Source organism: Leptosomus discolor, chromosome 11 (assembly GCF_034619465.1).
Source record: "Leptosomus discolor isolate bLepDis1 chromosome 11, bLepDis1.hap2, whole genome shotgun sequence".
Classification (NCBI taxonomy): domain Eukaryota; kingdom Metazoa; phylum Chordata; class Aves; order Leptosomiformes; family Leptosomidae; genus Leptosomus; species Leptosomus discolor.
In genome coordinates, this window is record NC_141401.1 from 11165795 (window position 1) to 11189890 (window position 24096).

The 24096-nt window shown below is 43.2% G+C and overlaps 1 protein-coding gene across 2 annotated transcripts; it reads right to left on the reverse strand.

Annotated features, from left to right (window-relative positions):
* Positions 1–1167: 1167 nt before the first annotated feature.
* TM6SF1 (transmembrane 6 superfamily member 1) lies at positions 1168–22222 on the reverse strand. Of its 2 annotated transcripts, XM_086471640.1 has the most exons (10): positions 22131–22222; positions 19806–19909; positions 18415–18512; positions 17354–17457; positions 16422–16504; positions 14912–15033; positions 10228–10332; positions 8070–8162; positions 6981–7100; positions 1168–1359 (listed from the first exon to the last, which is right to left on the reverse strand). In XM_086471640.1, the coding sequence occupies exons 1-10, from the start codon at positions 22220–22222 to the stop codon at positions 1168–1170; spliced, it is 1113 nt and encodes a 370-aa protein (XP_086327766.1). The 2 variants fall into 2 exon arrangements, with proteins under 2 accessions (XP_086327766.1, XP_086327768.1); XM_086471642.1 differs by lacking the exon at positions 8070–8162.
* Positions 22223–24096: the final 1874 nt, after the last annotated feature.

Sequence of the window (24096 nt, forward strand, 5' to 3'; positions counted from 1 at the left end):
TGGCCGTTTTGGCCCTGCCCCTCTGGCTGGAGGGATAAGCCCGTGGGTTCTCTCTTCTGAGCACTGCTGTGACCAACACCCCCGTGTCCCACGGGAGCGTTAAGGCACGGCTTTCTTCCTGCCCCGAAAGTCCCTCTGTGCAGGGCGCAACGTGCGTGCGCCTGAGCTGCCGCCTTCTTGCTCCCGATTAGGTTTAAACAGAAAATTAAAATTCTCTACATCAAAGCACCCAAAAGTCAACATCCCAAAATAACGCGTTTCCAGTGAAAGTGCATCAGCTAATTCCATCTGTGAGAGAGGCACTGAGTGTTCTGCCCGTAGCGTAAACACACACAGAAGGCATAGAAATAGCTGTAATGGCAAACAGAAGCGTCAGCTACACAAACCAAGTCGCTGTATTTGCTGCTACTTGTTTAGGACCCAACAGCATTAGCAAAAGTAGCTGCAGAGAACGCGGCCAAACCCCCTCCTCTGCACACGCATGCCACGGCCTGAGGCCCGCTCGCTCGCGGTCACGAGCCCTCCGTGCCCCGTTCAGAAGAGCCACTAAGCACACGCTTAACTTCGAGCGGATGAGCAGTCCTTGCAGAAGTGAAGCCTCAAAAGCATTAACAAAACTATACGATTTGCTTATCATATATGGAGTCTTACCGTAAGAGTTGATTGCTTCTTAAAAGATTTCTTGGGATTTTTAACAAGGCTGACCCACAAGACATACTTTTTGACAAATAAAACATGTGCATGTGACAGAGTTATGTATGTTAATTTTTCACACGTCAAACTGTTGACCTTCACGTTCTGCAGTAGCTCTGTACAGGGATCGCTAGCACCGATCCTCTTCCGTGTGCGGAGGCTAAACACTGACATCATTATTATTATTTAACTTATGCAGTATTTCTAAAACTGTCAAAGCAGCTTACTTAAAAATAGCGATGTGAACCAGCAACTCCACTGCAGCGCAAAGTCAAAGTGTTGAGAAGTGGTACTGAAGGCAGTCGTCTTTATTTTCCCCTTTTGAGCAGGATAAACAAAACAGACCGTGCAACTTTACACAACTGTGCAATTTTACACATCTTACACACTTCATTTGGGTTCCATTTGAGCCGTTGAATTACATCCCAACCCAATCATATACACAGCCAAAAAGAGGAGCCGGTAACAGTTGTGCTATTCTGGTTTTTCTTCTTGTTTTGTTTTCATAAAAAACTCTGGCTTGTTGACACACCTGTACGCCAACAGCTGGGGGAGAATCCCATACATTATGTTCAGTATCAGGAAAAACTGTTTTGCTTCTTCAGGGACTCTGTAGACGTAAGGAGTTCGAGCATGAAGAGAAGCACCAATATGGGAAAATTGAGCCTGTGGTGTGTATATAACGTATATATTAAAAACAAGGTAAAGCTGAGGTATATTTTGGAAAGACAGCATAATCTGCATGCAAGTATGCATCTCCAGTGACATTTTCTAAGCCATCCCTTTTATTCCAGAATTATCCATCGTACTTTTGCACAGCGGTATAAAAATACAGCCTAAACTGAGATCATGAATGTCTTGGTGTAAGAGGCGTAAATGGAACCGTCAGTGGCAGGGCAAGGGGTTTGTTTCATGCACGTGGTGGCACTGATCTTTACACCAGGCGTAGGACCTCACCCTTGGCTCACAGGTCATTCCTCCTGCGACGGGGTCCCGGGTCCTGCCCCAGGCACACGGCAGCTGACGTGTGCATCGCCCTGCAGACCCGCACTCCTGAGCCTCAGCCCAGCGGCGGGGCAGGACTCGCACCCACCCACCCGCCGAGGAACACCGGGTTTGGCACCCATGGGAGGCAGAGAGACACCCACTCACTCTGAATGAAGTTAGAAAGTAAACTCTTGGAAGCGATGTTAGTTTTGGGTTTGTTTGTTTGTTTGGGGTTTTAATCTTAAACCCAGTCTCCCAGACTCTGCCCCAGAACTCCTGATGATTTCAGGAAACACCTGCAATATCTGGCTTTGGGGCTGCGGGCAGTTCTGAAGTATAGGTTAAGTTTACAGTGAAGGTTACATGCAAAGACAAGGTTGCTGGGCTGAAGCATATTTTTAGCATAAACAAACATTTAAAGATAGTCGCTGTCTTTTGTCTCCATCTGTTCCCTGCTATTTCAAGCCACAGCTCATTCACGTTAACTATTGTGTGTCCAATTTTATTATTTTGTTTTAATTATTTAGTTAGTTAGCAGTGGAGGAGAGCTGAGAACATAAACATCAATTTAATTTTAAGCAGAGCAGGAGAACAGGACACCAGAGTTTTAGTAATGCAGAGGAGTGAACTATGGCCAGATCACGTCCTCTGGCCTGGCTCCGGCAGGAGTTACTTTGTCCTCACGAAGACCACAGCTCTGGTCACAGCAAAGCAGAAAGCGAAATACAGTGCAGGTGGCTTCATACACACCCCTCTAGCAAAAGGTTAGGCCGAGGCCATACATCAAAACAGAAAAGGAAATCAGTTTTCAGGTGATTCAAAGCACCTCCGCTGAACAGGGAGAGCTGAGCCAGCACACCCGAGTCAGGAAAGGGAGTCATCAAAGCCATCAAGTACAACCGCACCTCAGCAGCGCGCCACTGGGCGTGGGGCTGTCAACAGCCGTCACGCAGTAAGCAGAGGTGCGGGGGCACGCCGCCAGCTGCCTTCTCCTATCAGCCCCATAACTCTGTGTGTTCTCACCCGTCTCACGCAGGAGCTGCCTTTGGCGCCTGGGTGCCTTGCTCAGAGCCCTGCTACCCTTCCTCGCCCGGGAGCCAGCTCAGCCCAGGCGGCCGCAGCCTTGGTGCCCAGCAGCCCGGTCCTCTTGTTACATGAGGCCGCAGGCTCCCAAGCAGATAGCCGGCCACCGCCGGCCTTCAGGTAGGAGGTTTGCGCCTCGCTGGTTCCCGAGACACTAAAACAGCCTCCTGGGAGCGTGTTGGAGGCTCCCCGGGGTGACCAAGGCGCTAAGCTGCGCACCGCGCCGGGGAGGCCTGCGCGGCCCGCCTGACTCCACGGGCGGCCAGCTGGGCATCCCAGTGCGGTGGCACTGAACGCCTAAGAAGGTCACCGCAAGCCTCCTCAGAACCAGCTGTAAGGGGCTGCTTCTGAGAGACCCCGACCTCGACAGCCTCCTAGGTGCCTTTGAAGATCTGAGCCTTATTGTGGGGTCTTGCCTCTTACAAGGGTTGTGGCACACCAGGAAGCTTTGAGCGTTATGAAAAGAAAAAGCAGAAACGTTTTGTTCTATTTGTAGCTCCCGGAGGTTTTTACTAGCTGATGATGCACCATATAATGAAGTTACTGTTTATTAGACTTGTTTTTCAATATAACACATTGCTTTTTCCTTTCATTACCGGGGAGGATATTTAGGTCTGTTAAAGTCACTTTTTCTTTTTTTTTTAATTTGATTTGCCTCTGTGGAAATTGTATTATGTCTTTAATCTCATGTGTTTCATTTCCATGACTCTGTTGCTGCTTTTTTTTTTTTTTTTTCCTTCTCCCCTTTTTTTTCTCCCCTGGGGCAAAGGGTGTGCCTTAAAGGCAGATCTCTCACTCACCAGTAGCCCAGTCCTGCTTTTCCTTCAAGTACCAGGCAGACTCGCACCAAGTCCATCATTTTCAACAGCAAGACAAGAGCTGTGGGTTACTGCAGGTCTCTGCCTGCTGCGCAATAGGCTGGCGTGGCGGTGAGAGCGCCCTTGAGTCTGTTGTGATACCTCGCCGAGATCAGGTCCTCTCGGCAAGTAAGCCATTCCTTGGTGCTTTCTGTTACTGAACCCTCTCTTAAATGGAGAATTCCAAGCATCAAACCCCTAAACCTTGGCTGAGAAATCAACCACATGAGGTGCTGCAGGAAAACTTCTAAGGTAGCCTTATCTGCTTAACGTACAGCCTTCGTTAACGCGAAGCCTTGGCCAGGCCGCTGATCAGGCCGTCCCACGGCAACTGGAAGCTGCCGGGTGCTGGACGTGGCACTGCTCTGCTTGACAACTGCAGTTTGGGCATGCCTGCTACTCACTGAGCTGCTGGTCTGTATGACACAGTTTGCGTTTCTTTTACAATTTTTTTGCCTGTAGCCTAATCATAGGCAATTCTTCAGTATTTCTTACCCTGCAGTCACAAAAGCCCTCCAGCTAGGGACAGAAAAAGACCTGGAAAAAGGTTCGGAGTCCTTCACTCTGCGCCTTCTCTCTAAAACTGACTAAAATCGGGCACAGAGTGTAACTTATTTTGGAGGTGTTTGGAGCAGGTCTTACAAGGATAAGGAAAGCTATCAAATAGAGTGGGGAGAAAGTAACTAGAAAAATGGGTTCCTTGGGTTTAGGTTCTCTTGTAGACAAGCAGCACTGCAGAAACTAGCCACCAAAAACTGCAGGATTAAGGAAAACACTTAGATGGAGAAGGAGTAGAGAAAAACTGCCTACATTTGAGAGAACAGGAAAGTGGGCTATGGAGAGCTGGTGAGACAGAATGGCTTTGGATAGCAGGGCTGTGGCTCTTTATCCCTTCTCAGGTGGCTGGCTTGCATAGGGAAATAACAATTTAATCAAGTTCAGAGGCTATTCCAAGCCTTTTGTATAATCAAAGCTCCTGGTACTTCAGTCATGTGACACTTAAAGAGCTCTTCCTAAACCTTCAGAAAGTCTAATAAGTGTCACAACCTGGTTTTGGAGTCTTAGTGTTAGTAATAATTCAAGCTGAGAGCTATACATAATTCTGAAAACCAGTAAATATTTCTCTTTGTGTGTGTGTGTGTGCTAGGCACTTTTAGAGGTTCTTAGTTTAGATGCATCATATGGTATTTTGAGACTTGTTTTTTGTAGAAAGTACATACTTCATAATGGTAGAAATCAAAATAATTAAAATCTCCTGTAGGAGCAGTGTTCGTTCCCAGGGAGCAATGCCCACTGTTTCCATCATTGCGTAGTTACCTTTATTGGACCTTCGTGCATTATAGAAAGCAAAATGTGTTTCAGTAACTACATATGTTTTAATTATAAATTACAACTTGAAAAAACAGCAGACAAACCTGGAAGTGTGTCTTGTGCCTCAAAAGGACCAAAACAAAAAACAATGTAGGAGTCCTCAATGCGTTGTCACACACAATTTTTTGACCCAGGTTGCTCATAGTTCACAAAGTCAAATCAGTGAAATCCTGTTCAGTTGTGGGATGACTGCAGTTAATTCCGCAGCGCACTGAAGTAAAAACTACAAAAAAACCCCCAAACCCTCCCAAACTTAAAGAAATGGTTTTTGAATCAGGATAAAATGTGGGGTGTGTGCAGCAACATACAGTTCTCTTAATCAGTTACGTTTTGTCAGCTTACGGTTTGTGCTTGTGCCTAGGACAAGCTTCAAAGAGTAAAATGTGAAGTTTTGAGTGTTAGCTTTGGGTTACCACTAACTTCTCTTCTCCTTGTCTATTGTGTAAATCAGCATTCTCCTGAAGCCAAACCACAAGGGACAACAGAGGGGTTAGACTTCAGCAACAAAACATTGCATGTATTAATCGTACAGCTAAAAGGTGCAAAATGCCATTAAAAAAGAAGTGTTTGTTATGGAAAACATTTAAAGACAAAACAAAACAAACAAAAAAAAACCCCACAAACCAAAACCAAACCAACCAAACAAAAATCGCCTCCAATCTGGGAGGCTGAGCTTTTTGGCAAGTTTGCAAGATTGTGATCGCCCACTCCGACTTCTGGTTTACGTTTCCTTGTGCTAAATAATCTTTGAAGGAGCGGTTTCTTTCCTGACTGTCTGGGGAATTCATGAAACCTGAGTAATCTGTCAGTAGAGAGAGGTTCCTGACGCTGGCTTGCCTACTTTAGCTAGCTTGTGCTTTTTTTAGATTAGATTTGGGCCAAACACAGTTGTGTAATATTTATGATACCTTCTGAGCATCTAAACCTCCTCATTATTATGTTTGCCAGATTCTCTTTTGATATAATTTGGTAATTCAAGATTCTCTATAAACTGTTGAGAAAAAAAAAGTCATATTCTCTGTGTTACCTGCTCACAAATAGAAAATGAAATGTCACTGCCCCATCCTTGCTAGGCAGTTAAGCTGGATTGTAGTTTGTATCCATGACCATTATCTCAGGCCTGAGGAACAAAGTGTTGGTCTGTGCGTCTCCAGCAGTACGTGAATTACACTTACTGCCGCCTCCTGTGTTCTCATTATTGTTGCAGGATTAGGTGTGTATTCTCTGCGTTGCCTGGGTGCTCAGAGCACATTTCATTTCCTACGTACAGTACAAATCAATTGTCACTCTGTCTCAACTGTATAATGGTCACCTATATGTCATGAGAAGTCATTTACTAGTTCCAGATGATTTTTTTTGTTTTGGTCGGTCTCCTCATAAGCATCAGCACCATCTCGTAATTAACTACAGTTGATTATTTGAGAGAATCGGAGCAGAATGAGTTAAGAAAGTACGATCACTGGTCTGCCCTTGGCTACCCAAGCACGACTTAGTGTTTGTGGCCCAGGAGGTTCCCAGTGTTATATCAACATCGTCAACTGATATTGTCCATTTTGTGTGACTAGTAGATGCTTTTTCCATTTATATTTTTCAAACTACTGGCCCACACATATTATGGAAACAATGTATTGTGCTGTTCTGTTGTGTTTGGGGTTTTTTTTACATGTTCGACTGTTGCAGCTTTAAGACAGGCTTCCTTCATGGTCTCAGCCAAAGAGTGCAAGGTGCTTAATAAGGTTTAAATGAGCCCAGCAAAAAGATTCTGCAGAAGGAGAGGAGTCTACTAAAGCAAGATGCAGTCATTAGAGACATGTAATGGGTTTGATTCTCTACTCCCTTAAATTAAGTTTTTTACAGATACCAAAGGTGATCCATGATACAATGGCATAAAACCTGCATGGTAAGATTAAGCCCTGGGTCCCTTACTTATTCCATAGGTCTCTACTTATTAACTTTTAATTCAAAAGTGAACATTTTACAAAGAAATACCTGAGCTAGTCCTCCAGCATGTATAAGGGTTAAATCGGGCATCCAGGAACAACCAGGCACCAGCAGGCCATACAGAGCAACCACATAGTATGGCACAGAGTAGAACATGTATGCCAGCATCTGCATTTTAAACAGAAATATTAGTTGCTTTGCAGTGTGAGGGGGATGCATTTAAAAATCAGCCAGCTGCTGACCAGGGAGTTGAGACTGTTCAAAACTACACTCCTGGCAGCAATGATTCCCAGGCCTTTTTGCAGCTGGAACTTCTTTAAGAGAAGTTTCACACCTGGATGCTGTTGACTGGCCTCCACTGATACTGATGGCTGTTGCCTCTTTGCCCCATCCAAAGCCACTTCATCCCAGGGTATGTTTTCGAACCCCCTGCCATCTTGAGACCGTGCCAGTAAGCATGGCTTGACCTCACTCACGTCCAACACAACATGGGTGTCCATTTCTCAAGCTCCACTGCACTTTCAGCTGGGAGCTGTGAGATACACCCAAGCCACCCCATTCCCAGAAAGAACAGGTCCGGCAGAGATACTTGGTTTCTGCTCATTGCCTCACTCCTGAATCCCCTTAACGCTTCAGGCCCTGCCCCCACGCAGCAGCCAGGGTCGCAGAAGAATGGCAACCTTGCAAGTGCCACAAAACTAAAGCACAACGTTCCCTCCTCTGCAATGCAAAAAGTGTCATGTTTCAAGGAGTGTGTCACTGGTGACAGAAGTGTAACATGAGCTCAAGGAATCTAGTCCTGCTACAGCCCTTTTTGCTCCATTATTCCAGACCGAAAGTCTACTTTGCCCTTCTAAGGAAGGGCAATGATCATAAAAAGCATGCAGGACTATAGTAAAAGAAGCCTGAGTAATTAGGACATGTAATTCTAGGTAACAGACTTGAATCTAAGTTGTTTATCACAATGGGAGTTGGTACCCTGTAACGGCTGGAGTAGAAAATACGAAATACTGTTTAAATTGCCATGAACAAATACTTCCCTTATTGATCTTGTCATCTGTGAAACCCATGGCTTCATCTTTGTGCCAGTTAACAAATCGCTTCTTAACACTCTATGCTCCACAGTCAATGCTTTACCTGAAGCTTAGGATAGGCAGCAGGGTCTTTTATATAAGGTTCGTGAAGTTGAATATATAGCCGGCAGAGTTCAGCAGGGCAATCCAGAGCAATCTAAGAAGAATTTTTAAAACTTCCCGTGAACAAAGAATTTGTTCTAAAGCTGACACCTGTTACCAGCCCTAAAAATTCACTTGTGGTCTGCAGCACTGCTACCCTGGAGGCTTGCTCAAAGTCCATTGCAAAGGTGATCCATTTGATCACCAATTAAGAAGGTGAAATGCAGCCTCCTCTCAGCTCCTGCTCAGAGGGTCTGCGAGGAAATACAGACAGCCCACTTTAAAGGTTTTGACTGGAAGGGAATTCAGTCAGTTGGCTATGCTGTAGTAAAAGTATAATTGCTATTGATTTGCTCTGATAAACAGACTTTGATCCAGCAAATAAACTTTCCAATGGAAAATTGCTCAAACAGTGGAAACTTCAGGTTAAGCACCCAATTTTAGGATAGCAAGCTATGAATGTAGTCCAAGAAAAGAGTTGCATTGTGACAAGGTAGCAGTGGAGAGCGATGCAGAGAGACAGGTGTTACTTAATAATAATTTTAAAAAGAGAATAGCAAAGGTGAGATTATTGGATTTTACATTCTTATAGAAAGAACAAAGATCCAAATAAACACGGAGAGACACAGTTGCAAAAGTAGTTCCTTTTCACAGCAGCCCTTAAAACTACCACAAAAAATACTATTCTAAACCGAGTCAGCAATCTGTGTCAACAGCTGTCACTGTAAGCGCTACACAGGAAGGCCCCGTGAATGCCTGCGTTACGGGACTGAACAGTAAGTTTTGCACAGCTTAACGTGCATTTGTTGTGGGACTTTGGGGGGAGATGCAAAGATTTGCAAACAGTGGCTATTCCTGCCTGTTCTTTTCCAACAAGGGCATCCAAGAAGCAGGTCTGAGTGGACTACAATGGATTATGGTTCATTAGCTTTTTCACAAAATTGTGGTTACTGCAGTTGACAGAGATGTTCAGTTGATCTCTATCTGTATAAGTAAGGCCAGTACGCAGTTCCAGTAAAGGAAATATGTAAGGAAATGACCACACTCTCAAAATCAACAAAAAAATTCCTCTGAGAAATGAAGTGGGATTGCAGAACCAAGTTAGACATTAGAGCATGAGACTAACATTTCCCGCAGTGCAATTACAGGTAAACCAGCTGATTAACCTGCATCAGTGGTGCCCTGAAGTAGCGTGATCTATAAGAAATAAAGCAGTCTGACAAGTTAGAAGAAAAAAACCTATTTTTAAGAGGCAAGTTTTCAGAGAAACAGCAGGTGACAGAGCAATGTGAGCAGCAGAACTACAAAAGGACAATCTGTTCTAGGTAAATAAAATGTTGCTTGGGTACTTATCGCACCTCACCTGAGTTATTCTAGACAGGATCAGATCTACAAAGCAAGCAGCTAGTTGTCTAAGACACCTAAACATTTGAGCTCTGTTCACTCAATGATACACAACTTCCCTTCTGCTGAAGACAGAAAATGCTTTAGAGCTGACAGAGGACTAGATTTACCGACTAGTGGATTGATCTACTTCAAGAGTTTTCAGTACCGATTCATTCCCTGAGAAATTTTAATTCAATCAACTATGCTTAAAAAGCAAACATTTTAAAAAATCAGCTCTTGGTAAGTAGAAACAACATGTGTTGTTCAGGTAACGTGGATAAATTTATCAATATTTTTAAGTGGAGCTGTTCTCATGCAGTGTAAATTAACTCCGATTCCTACACTTTAGCTACGCATCTCTGTTTAGAAAAACGTGAATACAGATTTAATTTAGTTGGTTTGTCTCCATGTTCTTGACGATAAATGTAACACCAGACCAATGAAAACAGTTTTAGGTCATGCTGATCTGCACTTGGGATGCTCTTTACTCTTGTGATTGTGCACCTCCTCTCGAATCGCATACTTTACACAGGGCAAAATGGAGAAGCAAAGCACTACTAATTCTCATAAATAATCGATTTGTCCTTTTTATATCTAAGGCCTAGTCCAACCCTGAAAGTCACAGATTTACCTTGACCAAAATGTACATAATTTTTCACACAGACACAGTGATTTCAAATTTAAAAGTCTGACTGAAAATTAGAGGCCAGAATATTAAAATATCTTCAACTTACCATGCCCCTAAATATGCAAAACCCCGTTGCTAGAATGAGGTATGCAGCTAACATTAAATCTATTGGTCGTCTTAAGAGTCCTTTCTTCTGGATTTCCTGAACCACCTGCAACACAGAACGAGTTTAGTTCCACGACTTGTATTTAAGTCCAGATCAGTCACTACAAGAAGGGTGAAGTGGTGAAACATTACGATAGATGCAATTAGTTCTCAGTTCCATCACCCTATTTATCCACTGATTTCAGAGACAGAAAAATTCCCACATCTGAAAAGGTGGATACAGTGAGGAAAATTAATCTGAATAAACTCTAGAAATAGATGGATCCAACTAAAGCCATTTCAGTACAGATTCATTTACTTTCAAAGCAACCTCAGTCAAATGAACACTAACTCTGCAATTGCATGAGGCTTTAAAGCAGCATAACGAACTCCTCCAAAGTTGTGTCTTTCATTAATTTGAATGAGTTCATTTTCATGAATGCCCCTATGTGGAAAAGCTTTGGAAATGTAGGTTTGCCTCAAACATTTGGAATTGAATCTAATACACTTTGTAAAAGGACTGTTTGGAGGGACAGCAAAATAAGGGTCCATCTCATTACTGACAGTTAATGCTGGTTTTTTAGCAGCCTGCAACACTATTGAAATTAATGGAATATCACTGGCATAAAAGAAAAGCTTTTCTGTGGCCAGGTGAGTTCTCTGCTGAGCTCAGTGAGCAAATAATGTATCTTAATATGTAATGCAGAAATAGAGAATGAAATGTGTGTGTGTGTGTGTATGGAGCATGTGGAAATCCTCCTTTCCTTCTTTTATTACTGCACGCTATGGATTCCTGCGATGGGCGCTGAAACACTTCTCAGCATCTGGATCTGATCTGTTCAGGACCTCCCTTCCTCAGTCTCCAAACAGAAATCCATATAGATCCCTAACATGGAAGATGGCTTGGAGGAACCAAAGTCATCTCTTTGCCTACACAGCAGAACTTACAAGACCCGTGGAAATAATTTGAGGTACACTTTCAGCATTGTGTACTCACAGACAAAATTACAAGCACATCAGAGTACCTTTCTGTAGTTCAGAGGGAAAATTTCCCCATTTATATGTGTTACTCATTTCCTCTTCCTTTTTATTAGCCGTGTGTTGGCATGCAGACAGCAAAAGAAAAACTTTATTTCCTTCCTGTTATACACTTGTGGAATTTTCTCCAAAGCACAAAACAATAATTAGGATGTAGAGGCACAGTTAAAAGCACTCAGGATCAAGACACTCACAACAAATTTATTGAAAGGGGAGAACCAATCTTGCAAGCGCAATTCCCGAGTAAGAACTGCAAGACCTGAACTGCAGTTTAACAAAAAATAAGGCTATTTTAAACACATACGTAATCGCTTCCAAAAAACTACTCCTTTTTTTCTTTTAAAGGATCTCTTTCAGAGGAAAAAAAAAAAAAAAAGCAACACCTTTGCTTTTCAAAGCCAAATACCAGGGCTGTTTGGCAGTATGGTGTCACTTTACAGTACTGTAACTACTAGTGTAGGAATGTTTACAATATTCCCTGCAAAGAATGGCTATATTCTAATATTTATTCCTATGAAAGACCAAGGCCTTCCATGGCTGCTGAGCTGCAAGTCATTTTCAGGTGCAGACTGCCTAAGGATAATGGAGAGTTTGAGGGTTGATATATTTTCTTTCCACTTTCGTCTAAGTATGAAGCTTTATAGACGTAGGTATCGCTCCTCCTTTCAAAAGGTGTATTAAATGAATGTGCATGTTTATTGTGATCACAAAGCTACATCAGAACTTTGTGTGTGGAGGCTTTGGAGACAAAGCCAGTATTAGTGGAAACAACCTGTGGTGCAGCACGAGGCTGTGAAATTGCTAAGGCCGAGAAAACGCACATCTTTTTTCTCTATACATACATTTATGCAACCAAAATGAAAATGCAAAGCCTAGGGAAAAAAAAGCAGAAGCAAGAATTTAAAGGACAGTATATGCCCTTTGCTGACAGAGCTCAGCTGCGCAGTAATGCCTCACCCTTCTTTTACCCAGCAAAGTCCCATCAATACATGCTAAAATGAACTACGTGTTAAGTACCCGGGCCGAGTAGAGAAGACCTGCCACAGGTTTCCCATTTACTGCAAACAACATTGAACTCTGCATACAGATCTCACCGACCCTGCTGTTTCTTTTGTCTATCAAGGAAGCGTGTAGGCACGCGTTGCAATCTCTCTCACTTCCAGAAAAAAGCTATTTGCCGATTTTCCGTAACTTCTGAGAGGCTCCTTACATATGATCAGTTTTAACGAACCAGAATAATCTTGTGTGCTGTCCGTAGAAGTCAGTCCCTTCAGAATTCATGTGCAAATCTGAATGTATGTGTATTAGTTCTGTTTGTGAATTTTAAATTACATTAAACTCTTCAGAGCTGCTATACTTGTAGATAAATCTGCTGGGCTTTGTAAATACTGCAGCAGCTTGGTTTGACTCTAAATAAGGGTGTAACTCCAATCCTCTCCCCTCAACCCACCCCTATTAGAAAACACCCAAAACTTGATTACCTCTTCTCTGTCCCCACAGTGATTTTTTTTTTTTAACTGACTGATTTATAATAATATTATAGCAATTAATACCTTGGCCAACAGAATATACCTTGCTTCCGTTGCTTTCATGTATTTTTCCTAAGTATTTTTCTATATATGTGCACGATCATCTTTATTACATTTTCTTCTTAAATCCTTTGATACCAGCTCTGAACAATGATGGCTAAAAAAACCTCCAGTTTTACAGCTAATTGCAAATGACCTACTGAAAAAGAACTAAGTATTTTCAGGACTTACAATGATTAGCTAACTAACTGATGAGTAGCATTAGACTCAATTATTTCTGGGAAACAATACTTAATGTAGGACTGAGAGAGTTGCATAAAAAATAAGAAAAAATCATGAGTAGTGTTAGGATTTAAAGGCATTTTCAGGTATACAGGTATTTATGCTCAGATACGGTGCATAAATTAGCTGTGAAGATAAAATATGACTTCTAAAAAAGAAGTTACTTGGGAAGGGTAGGAGGCCCCAGTGAAAGGAATCGAAGGCTTCTTCTACGGTCTTCTCAGCATGGAAGTTTAGATTTACAAGAAGGATTCACTAAGAAGTGCAATGTTAAATTTTCAGATCACCAGCTTTTTATACACTCTCTTTTTGAAACAGAATGTACAAACTAAGTTTCTCTGCAATATATACCAACATCAAATATCAGCCCTAGGTAAGCAGTTTAGCTCCTGATAAGCATAGGAGACAGGGCTCTATCTTGGCACATAAGCAGTTCCACCACGTATTTTCTAGAACAGCAATTCCTGTGGTGTTCTCAGTACTAGGAAACAAACCGAAACCTTCATCCATCCTCCACGCAAAGTGTTTTGTCGCTAATACATATGGCAAAAATCGCCATCGCTACCTTTAACTACACTTAACTTCTCTACCCCAATGACTCTAAAGAATGTGTTTCTGGCCAGAATTAGTGATGCCTTTAAGTAAATCGGCTCAAATTGCTTTGGGATGGGACATGGGGTTTCCTATAAGCCTACACAGGAGGGCAGAAGAGGGTTTGGCACCTGAAGTCTCCCCCAGTTTGCCTTTCACAGGGATTTGCCCTAAAAGTGGCGATTCTGTAACGGTTCTTCGAACTTCAGGAGATACGAACATCTGCCTATACCTCTCTTTCCTACTGAGGAATCATGGACGGATGGCTGAATGTTACCTTTCATAGATTTCTGGGAAAATCTGTCAGTGCATCATCTGCTGTTACTCTATGCCATAGGCTACGCCACTTGCACACTGACTGCCTATTAGCTGTGGAATAGGAACTAACTCCATCTGTGTCTGTTTCCAGTTACAGAACGAACCTGACTGAGACTCAGGAGCTCTTGTGATGCAAAAAATATTAATTGATGATATTGCTTACAACTGCTGTGGTGTGCTGTGGCAATAAACTGGCTTGCTTATAACAACAAAGAGTTCAGGATCTGTTCTCTGTGCTTTGTACTGCAGGGATTTTTTTTTAATTTTTGTTTTTAATAAAACAGTGCATAAACTATTACTCCATTTTTTGATTGCTCAGTTAATCTTATTACAGCCCAACTATTAAATTCAAAGGCAAAGGTCTAAGGAGTTTTAAGTAAACATTATTTTTACAGATTTTTTTAAAAATTTTTCCTATCAATTAATGTACAATGTTTTACCTGTAAAATCTAATATTGCAGAGTGCACATACAAAATATTATTAAATTACATGAACTCTGCAGGTCACCTGCAGAAGACTACTTTCCTGCAGAGCTTCTAAAAGGATTTTGTGGTATTTTATGAAGCTGGTATTTGTCAACATTTTCATCAGCTAAGAAACTGAAGCAGAAACTGAATAGACAGAGGGTAGTAACACAATTACACCTAGAAATGGGTTCTTTAGTCTAAACATGAGATTCTTTCGCTTTTTCTTTATCCCACCATAATGAAATGGTCCTGCAGTATAGATACTGTTATAGTGTCTATACAGCTCAGCAGCAATTGCCGTAACAGTGAACAGTTACAGTACATTCCCTGCTCACCAAGGGACCTATAAAATCCAGTAGAAACAGCGAACATATTTCAGTTTCCCTAACAGTAGCCAACACTTAAATACAATAATATTACCTTGACTGGAGTGTCGTGAGTCACCGAAGGTTGGTTATAAATTCGGAACCCAGCCCATATGGGAAGGCAAATATATGGTACACTCAAGAAAAAAGCAGGACACACTTTTGTTCCATATTTGCCTGTTAAAAAAATAATTATAAGATGTGTAAGAATTTGTAAGCTGTGTTGCAGAAGAGTTAAAAAAATACCCTAAGTAATCCCAAACCTGAAGCAGCTGGGGTAATGTAAACATAAAGCACTAGCCACTGCTGTTAGAGCAACACACGAATCTTGTTGAAAATCATGTGCTCAATAGTGGTAGAGTCACAGGTGACAGCCTACCAGACAGGAAGACATTTTGGAAATTAGAGGGGTTTTGAGGGGACAGGAAACCACCTCTGCCCCTCTGCGCTAGGTAATCCTATAGAATGGGACAGCTTTGAAATCTCTTAATGGAACCTACTTCAAACAGAGACACCGTTCTTTAAAAAACGGAAAAAAAGGAATGCATCCATTTTTAAAGATCTGATATTGCATTCATTTTCCAAAGTCCTGATTTCTCCTGCAGGCTTGTACTAGTATTTGAGGACAAAACATAAATTCAGAGAGCTATCCTCAGCCCAAGCAAATCAGGAAAATCTGTCTTTTACACTGGCTACTCTCTCTGTCAGAAAGGAAGGCAGAAGGCATGCTCTTGAGAACGAGTTTCTCGGTCTTCCCTGGAGGAAAGAGGACAAGATATTGTCACATTGAATCTGCTGAGTGTTTTCTCTGTGGTGACAAAGGAGGGAACGGGACTGGCCCCAGGCTGCATGATCAATATTCCTCCTCTGTCATAAAAAGCGGGGCCAGAGCGAGCTTTTCTACCGGATTTGGACACATGAACATTTTTCTCAGTTGAACACTTGTCACTGTGCATCAATTTAAGCTTTGTTAAAAAGGAAATCTTTAATTGAGGGGGGTGGCACTCTTAAAGGACCATCTGCCAGTAATAATGATGTAAAAATTTTTATTACAATTCCTAACCTCTAGCAGCACAGCTATGCCCTGGCTTATGTTAGAAATTCAGGAATGTTAAATTTATTTTGAAAATAGAGTAACTTCCAGATTTCACTTTTAAAGGTGATTTGGATGCCTCTTGTAAGCTACTTGAAAGTCAGATTATTAAGTAAATTGGAAATTTTCTGCAAAATAAGATTTATATTTTTATGATACTGAAAGACTTATTGTTTCATTGCTTAAATTAAACCTAGTTTGGATGAAAGCCTTATGGGTATAACAATACAATACTTTTTTTTTTTCCTTGAGATTAATGTAAATTGAAAGGGGTTTTCTTTCCTGGTCTCCATCTTCCTTTCCTCATATTTACATTTCAAAGTATCTTGCATCTCTTTACTGATATTCCTAAAATTCCTCTTTCATACTGTTACAGAAAGGAACCAATACTGCAATAAAATACAGATAGCCTAATGCTGAATTTAGAAAATGTTTCACAGGAAAAAGTTAGTGGTATAAATCGTGTCCTTACCCACAATGTTTCCAGGCATAAAGACAATGATGCTCATGATAATGGAACCTAGCCAATAGAGGCCAATGGTTCTATAGCTTTGTCTGTTTGAAAAAGAAAACAAGGCGTAATTATTGTACCATCCCTGAAAATCCCCTACCCCAAATCACCCTCAAATATTATCCTAATTACCATGGTTGTATCTTAGTAAGTAAAGGTTTTAAGATCTATACCATAAGTCAGCAGTGGATTCTTGCCTCTGAGAGGGGATATGGAGAAATCCTACATTCATGTGTGAGAAGGATTTGTGCACACTCAGTTACTTGCTGTTATGTTTCATTCATCTGAAGGCTGACTGCATGATTTTGCACATCACAAGTTGTACAAGACTATGAAAGAATTAATAATTAGGTAATAATTAATTTCATTCTATTAATGTTTCTATTACCAGTGGGTACATTAGCCTCTGGAATTTAAGTAGTTATTTTCTCAAACTCTTTGTTCAACAGCAAGAAACGTAAGAATCTCTAGAAGTAACCATTTTTTCTTAAATTGCATGAAACTCTCTAACATGGATGACCATCATCATGCTAAGCAATACATTATTCCTATCATAAATATGTTATTTGAAAAAAAAATGGCTTTTCACACATGGTTTTAATGTGCACTATCTTTAAGCTTTCCTTTTAACTAACACAAAGCATGCAGATGGGCTATGATCTCTGCTGCGTCTGAGTGAAGACAACAGACTACTGGGCTTAATCGCTGAGCAAAAGGGTAACTTGGTGAGGGCCCAGTTCCTGAAAGTAATGAAATTTTAATAGTAATAGTGTTGCTTTGGCCTAAGACATGAAAGAGCCCTGAAAGAAAAATGCTGCATAGTGAAGAAAGCCCTTTGTAGGTTATACAAGAACGCAAGCGAAGGAAACAGTGCACGAACCAAAACGACTTACTCCCATGCAATAGCTGCCACCATCAACAGATACATCAGGTAATGAACGGAGCCATCCCAATAGCAGATCACATGGCCATACGCAGTGTTCAGGTATGGTTCACCCTAGGGAACATTTATTTTTAAAAGATAACAGTGATCGGAGGAAGAATAACAAATAACTAAAAAAGAACAGCAGGAAACAATTTCAGAAAAGTAACTGATGGTCTTTCAATCCAGAGGTACTGGATTGGTACAGTTTTTGACTGACAATACACGTTTCCAAGAACAAACCTGATTTAGGTGGGAACAGGTATAATGAAATCAGTTCTGTAGTTGCAAAATAGAGTGCAAGATGTATGTCTGTCAGCATTGTTCTGCTACATTATGGAAATACTACTTTTCCATATTTTAGTGATAAAAGCTACAAAATAAAGATACATTTAACTTGGAAAAAATAGAGCTATATTTAGCAACCTAGAGATCTACAACAGTACTGAATATATTGATGACAATATACAACCTTGTAAGGTCTAATGCCTTTCACGTTGAAGTCCATGGAATCTTTTCAATGACTTCAGTGACTTTCATATCAAGCTCTTACTGAGCTATTTTTGGTGGATGTTGATATTCAGCAGCCAACAGATTCTGCTGACTAGTTATCTGGCATCATCATTTTTTAACTCTACTTCAATCCCTTTCAGTAAAGTGATTAGGCAAAAATAAAGGTGCAATTTTGTTTCGTTCTTGGTAACACATTTGGGTACTGCAGTACTCATCCACCCCTGAGCGCTACCCAGGGCCTTCTGCAGACACATACGGTCTATTCAATTCCTACAGAAGTTAACACAGAACAGTGTTACTTAAAGGCACGCTTGAAAGGTGTGCTGCTTTTCCCAAACTAGTCAGTGATTTCAAGTCAGTGAAGGTTTTGTCCACAACAATAATGAAACAGGTCAATGACCAAATTCAAGATGACCCTTTTTGAACGTGTAAGTGGCTATTTTTCTGTGACAAATACTATACCAAGTTATTTATAGCAAAGATTTTATTTACACTTGTAAGAAGTCAAACAATTGTTACCTCTCTCAAGTAATGAGTCATAAATCCATCAATAATTCCATCCTGTTCCAGCCCAATTATTAGATTCACTACACTGGTAAAGGCAAATACAGCATAAACTGTAATAAGATAAAGGGAAAAAAATAATAAAGATTTGGAATCATGCAGTTGCTTCACAGCCCAATAAATTCAGTCAGGCTGAGATTCATTGAACTAGGTGCATCTACTCTGAGGTCACATATTTAACATACAACATGACTTCCCCACATAGCTTAGTATTTCTGAATTAGTGGTTAATCAACAAAGTTCTTGGGAAGCTTTTCTTACGAATGTGAAATTCTGTAAAGCTGTAGGCACAGCCTCCATGGAAAGCCAGAGTCTGCAGAAAGGACTATGTAGCCCTTCAAAAATCTTGGTCACACGAAGTATACAACCTTGATGGAGTCATCTCTTGGAAAGGAGAAAGGACAACAAAAAGGGGGCAGAGAGGGAAATGTGACTTGCCATTTTTGGAGGTGAGCAAGGTGAACTGCACTAGCCACAGCAGTCCATAGAAGACCTATCTGGCAAGTTAGCGAGTCACTCCTTTGAGACAGGAAATTTATTTGTGGTAGGTTTATGTTATTTATTTCCTCTGATTTCAGTGTGAACTGAGAGTTCCCAACCTCACACAGAACACTGGGGACAGATGCCTACGAGTTGTAACGAGGAGGAAGACAGAGTGGTTTGTATGCTGCTTTGCCTATGGGCCATCTTGTAAAATTTAAGAAACCCAGCAGTTTTTTCTTCTATACCTTTGCTATAAGATGATCTGGATCTAAGGTTTCCTATTAAAAGGTAATCAATATCTGTATTCTCTTATGGCAAAGTATCAATACAGAAATGTTTGCCCAAGTCTGCAGACAGCCTGAGACGGGAGTTGGGGTGGTTTAAACTTTCTTATATATCACAAAGGAGAGTTAACAGAGAAGCCTAATAAAAACGGGAGAATTAAGGAATTCGATCATAGGAAGAACCAAGCCATGGAGGCCATTGATCCAAAAGATTCAAAAATCCCAAATGAGCCCACTCAGGATGAGATACATGAGAGGTGTATCGTGGTGCCTAAGTCCTGCTACAAGGAGGATCTTAACAGAGCAGGTATGACCGTATTTCAAACGCTTTCACGGTCCAAGTGTTACTCTTTTCAAATAGGAGCTCTGGCTTGTCCCTAAGCTGGATCTCCCATTTGAGAAGAATAAAAGTTCAAAAGCAGCATTATTTCTCCTCCTTCTTCCCCAGTCTTTCTTTCTTGGCTCCTTAGCACCTCACCCGACAGGGTTCTGAAGCCATGCTTTAAATGTTCAATCTGAAATAACCACCATCATTTATTAACACTTTCTGAATTCAGCTTCATTGTTACCAAGACATACCATAAAACAGCGGGTCTTTTGGTGGTTTTCTTTTGACAAGGACACGAGCCAACAGAGCAATAAAAACCAGAACCAGCAATCCAACTGCAACAATTGCCCAGGAACTGTAACAGAAAGACAGAGAGAGAGACAGAATTTTTCTTCTTCAGCTTTTCTTACCAGCTATTCTCAAATGCACATACTCTTAAAGTAACTTTTAATACTTTAAAAGGCTGTTTTTAAAGTCCATTGCATAGGCTGTCATAGCATTCATTTTATAGTTTTGCAGAATTTATGTGCCTGTCTTTTCGCATGTGATCATCTAAAAAAAGAAAACATGAAAATAGCTAGATAAACAACATATCCAGGAGTCTACTTTTGTCCAACTAAAATCAGTTTTCATACTGGTATCTGCAAAAACAAACAAAAACGATGGAAAACTTAAAGGCCAATGAGAGGTGAAAGTCACAAACACAGAGCTTTCAAGGCCGAAAAGGATCATTAGGGGCCTTTAGTCTAACCTCAGCAATAAATTATCTGCTCGGGAAATCACATACTCACGAGTAAAACACATCAGACCCGCGGACAGGAGTAGCAGCGTGGCGTGCCTGTGATGGATCTAGGTTTAATTTCCAGTTCTGGAAGTGCTACCAAAGGTCTCCCCAGCCCTACATGGCAGGATTGCTGGGGAGGGGTGGGGTGGGAGGGTGGTGTCAGTAATTGGTGTAGGGGGGCTCAGCAGAAAAGACCTTTTCTCTGAAGATGGGGCTATAACGTTAGTGCACGTAAAGTGGTGGTGGACGAAAGCACAAAAATCTTTGGCACAAAGCAAATTTTTCTCCTTCCTCAAGAAAATGCAAGTTAAGAAATTAAGTTTGAAATTGGTTTATAGCTCTAAGTGTGGAAATTGTATTTAATTCTCTTTATTCAGATTCTCCTTCTCACTCTTTACTTTAGTGCTCGTGTATGGGAAAAAAAAAAAAAAAAAAAAAAAGAGGGGAAAGTTAGGGAAAATCCAGAAGCACAAGCTAAAAATATTTGGGACATGGTTTTATACATAGTGCCACTCTGTGTGTCAAGAAAACAAATTGTGTAGAAATAATACTAGGGCAATTTCAGCCTTACTGGAACTGACTTAAAATCATTGCAAAAAACCTGCAAGATCAAATATTTCAGAATATATGCACACGTACTTTCTGAGTCAGGATGTGCAGTACTAGGTTGTTGATTTATTTTACGGTTTGAATCTTCTGCTAGTCTGTTTTCCCAGCGATGAATTTCTTCGCACCGTCACAGCTGTTAATATTGCAGTGACTTTTCACTGCGGTCTATCAATTTGAAATAAGTATTGGCAATGAATCAAGTAAGTCAGCATGTATTATTCGGCATTTCTCTAGCAAGGAGAAACAAAAAATTGAGCTATCGGCCAGGAGAAAATGAGGAAAGAACAAATGTAGCACAGCCTTAAAAAACACGAAGCAAATATTTGTGCAGTAAAGTTGCAAAACACCCCAGGCTGTGGGATCACAAAACACCACCCGGGCCTTTAAGAACATTGTTTTTTTCCATGAGGATAGACCTTTCTTTTCTAGACCTGCCGTGTTACCCTGGGATCCTAATTTTTTGGCAGAGCGAGGGCATATGGACATTTTCAGTTGAAACTCGCAAGTCTTACGGGGTGCCTGAAGCGTGCGGCTCGGGAGCTTTCGGAAGCTGGTGAGTTCTTCCATTCCTTTTTAAATAAATTGGATTTGGCCTGTGAATGCCTTGGCACGGGAGCCGGACCGGGACAGCCTGCGGCGCCCGCTGCCCCGGGGTCAAGGCGCGGTGCGGGCGCAGCTCCTGCGGGGCCGGGCGGTACCTTCCGGGCCGGTCTGTCCGCTGGGCGCTACCAGCCAGCGCCGGCGGGAGCCGCATGCGGCAGCGGCGGTGACCCGACCTCCGGGGACGCCGGGACACGCTTCAGGTGATGCAAACCGTGCGGTTTTGAGGGTCCTGATGTGAGCGGCCAGGCTGGGCTCCCGCGCCAGGAGCCCCGCTCACGTCTCCCCGGTTGCATCCCGGCACGGCTCCCGTCAGAGGACGCGGGCAGGACCCCGGAGCGGGTCTCCGCCACCCGCCCGCCGCCCGCGGCGAGGCCCGACCCGCGCCCTCCGCTGCCCCGCTCCGCCTCCCGCCCCGTTCCGCTCAGCCCCGCGGCCGCAGCTGCCCTCTCCCTGCGCCGCCGCTAAAAATACCCGCCGGGCTCCCCTGGCCGCCCGCACCTCCCTCGCCCTCACCCCCGCCGCCCGCTCCCCTCCCCTTTCCTCCCGCAGGGCGGGAGCCGCCCGGCCTCGCCCGCCTCACCTGCCGCCGGCCGCCAGGCAGTTGAAGAGGTACGTGACGGGGATGGCGGTGAGGGAGAGGACGAAGACGCCGGTGGCCGCCGAGGCGCTCATCCCCGCGGCGGGAGGCGGCAGCCGCCCTCTGCGCCCCGAGGCGAGGGCGAGCGCCGCGCCCAGCCCGAGGCGCCGCCTCGCCTCAGCCCTTCACGCCCCGCGGCGGGGGCCCCGCCGCCCTCTGCCCGCCGCTCGCCACCCGCCGCGGGCCGCCCCCTCCCGCCCCGCGCGGGAAAGGTTAAATCCGCCTCAGAAACCGGAGCCTCCGGCGGCTCGGAGGAGGGGGGGGGGGGGGGGCCGTGGGGCTTTCTTTCCGCCCGCCCCGGGGCCCGGCGGTGATGCCGCCCGCGATGCCGCCCGAGCCGGACAGTGGGCGTGGGGCGTCGCGCTGCGGCGGCGGGAAGGGGGCCGCTCCGGTAGCCGCCACGAAGGGCAGCGGCGAAATGCCCGTGGGTGCTGTGACAGTTGAGCTAAGCGGCGTGAAGGAGCCTTCAGAGGTTAATTACTGGCTAAGGGCACCGCCAGGTACCGCGGGCGGGCGCAGCCCTGGGCGCGGGGTCTTGCCCGGGAGCGATCCGTTTTCGTGAGAGGCAGCGGGTGGGAATGGGTGCCCGTGATCTGACCGGTGCAGGAGTCTCTCTAAGAAACCCCTAGGGAAGAGTTAGGCATCTCTTTTTGCGTCAGAATTTAGCTGGGTTATTAAGAACAGGGACATAAGCATTTGAAGAATATTTTAATTGTGAACTCACCTTTTCCGTTTAAATGTCAAAAAAATAACAAAAATTAGGCATATGTTTTAATTTATCCATCAGCGTTTTTTCCTGCCTTCAAGCTTTGTTTGTACATGACTATCAACACAACTCGTGGTGTGCAAACAAAGGTGGAATGACTCTTGCATGCAAGGCAAACAGAAACGAAAACCGCTCTTCCTAGAAGTCACCAAGCATTTAAATCCAGGACACTGGCAAGAGAGAGTGATGGTCTGGTGTTGCTTGGGGAAAAACAGCAAATGAATTTCTAGCATGCCAGGCAAGCTGACCCTGGTAGAGATCAGAAAGTATTAACGCTGCTGTAAACACACCCATCTGTGATGACGGGCGTGATTCTGATTGTCGTGTGTTGAAATGACACCAAGGAGGACTGCGAAGGTGGCTGAGGAACCAGGGCACCTGTCGGTCAGGAAGAGGCTGAAGAGCTTGGCATACGAGTGCTCTCTGTAAATACTTGAGGAGTTAACACCAGGGAGAGGAAAGAACTGTTTAATTTGAAGGACAAAGTTGTGAAGAACCTTTCACTAGTTTTTGGAAAGAGACTTTTAGCTATGGTCTTCCAAGTCTTTTACAATAAGAGCAGGGAATTAAAAAAAAAAAAAAGCGCCCAGTTTTAAGACATTATTTGACAAGTTTACACAGTAGACTAATTGATATGATTGCCTCTGACAGAAAGGAACTTGATGACCCGGGACGTACCTGTGTCCTATATATTATATACAAACAAATTCTTGCATAGCTATTTCAAGTGAGAAAGGTCTAGAATCTGGCCAGAGGTGTATACGAATGGGTTAAAACACACTCAATCAAACTATCTGGTAAAAACATGATGCAACTCCTAAAAGTAATTTAGTCCACCCAAGTGTCAAAATTGCCATGGGATGAGTCAGGGCTAAATTTACTCCCGTGCCTACCTTCCGCTGCGCAGCTGGGCACAGCTCAGGCGTGGATGTATAGGCTGCTTGCTCGCACGCAGCTGCCACAGCACAGGCTCAGGACTCACGTCTCCAGAGTTGCTTCTTGGCTGCCGTGTCCTGGAGCTGGATGCTGGGTGGGAAACGGCTCTCTCTCCGCTCCGCCAGCATGTTCCAGCCCTGACTGGCACCGGGCTGGTTAATCGAGTCCTGTTTCAGCTTCGGAGTCCAACTGTCAGGGCACATCGTG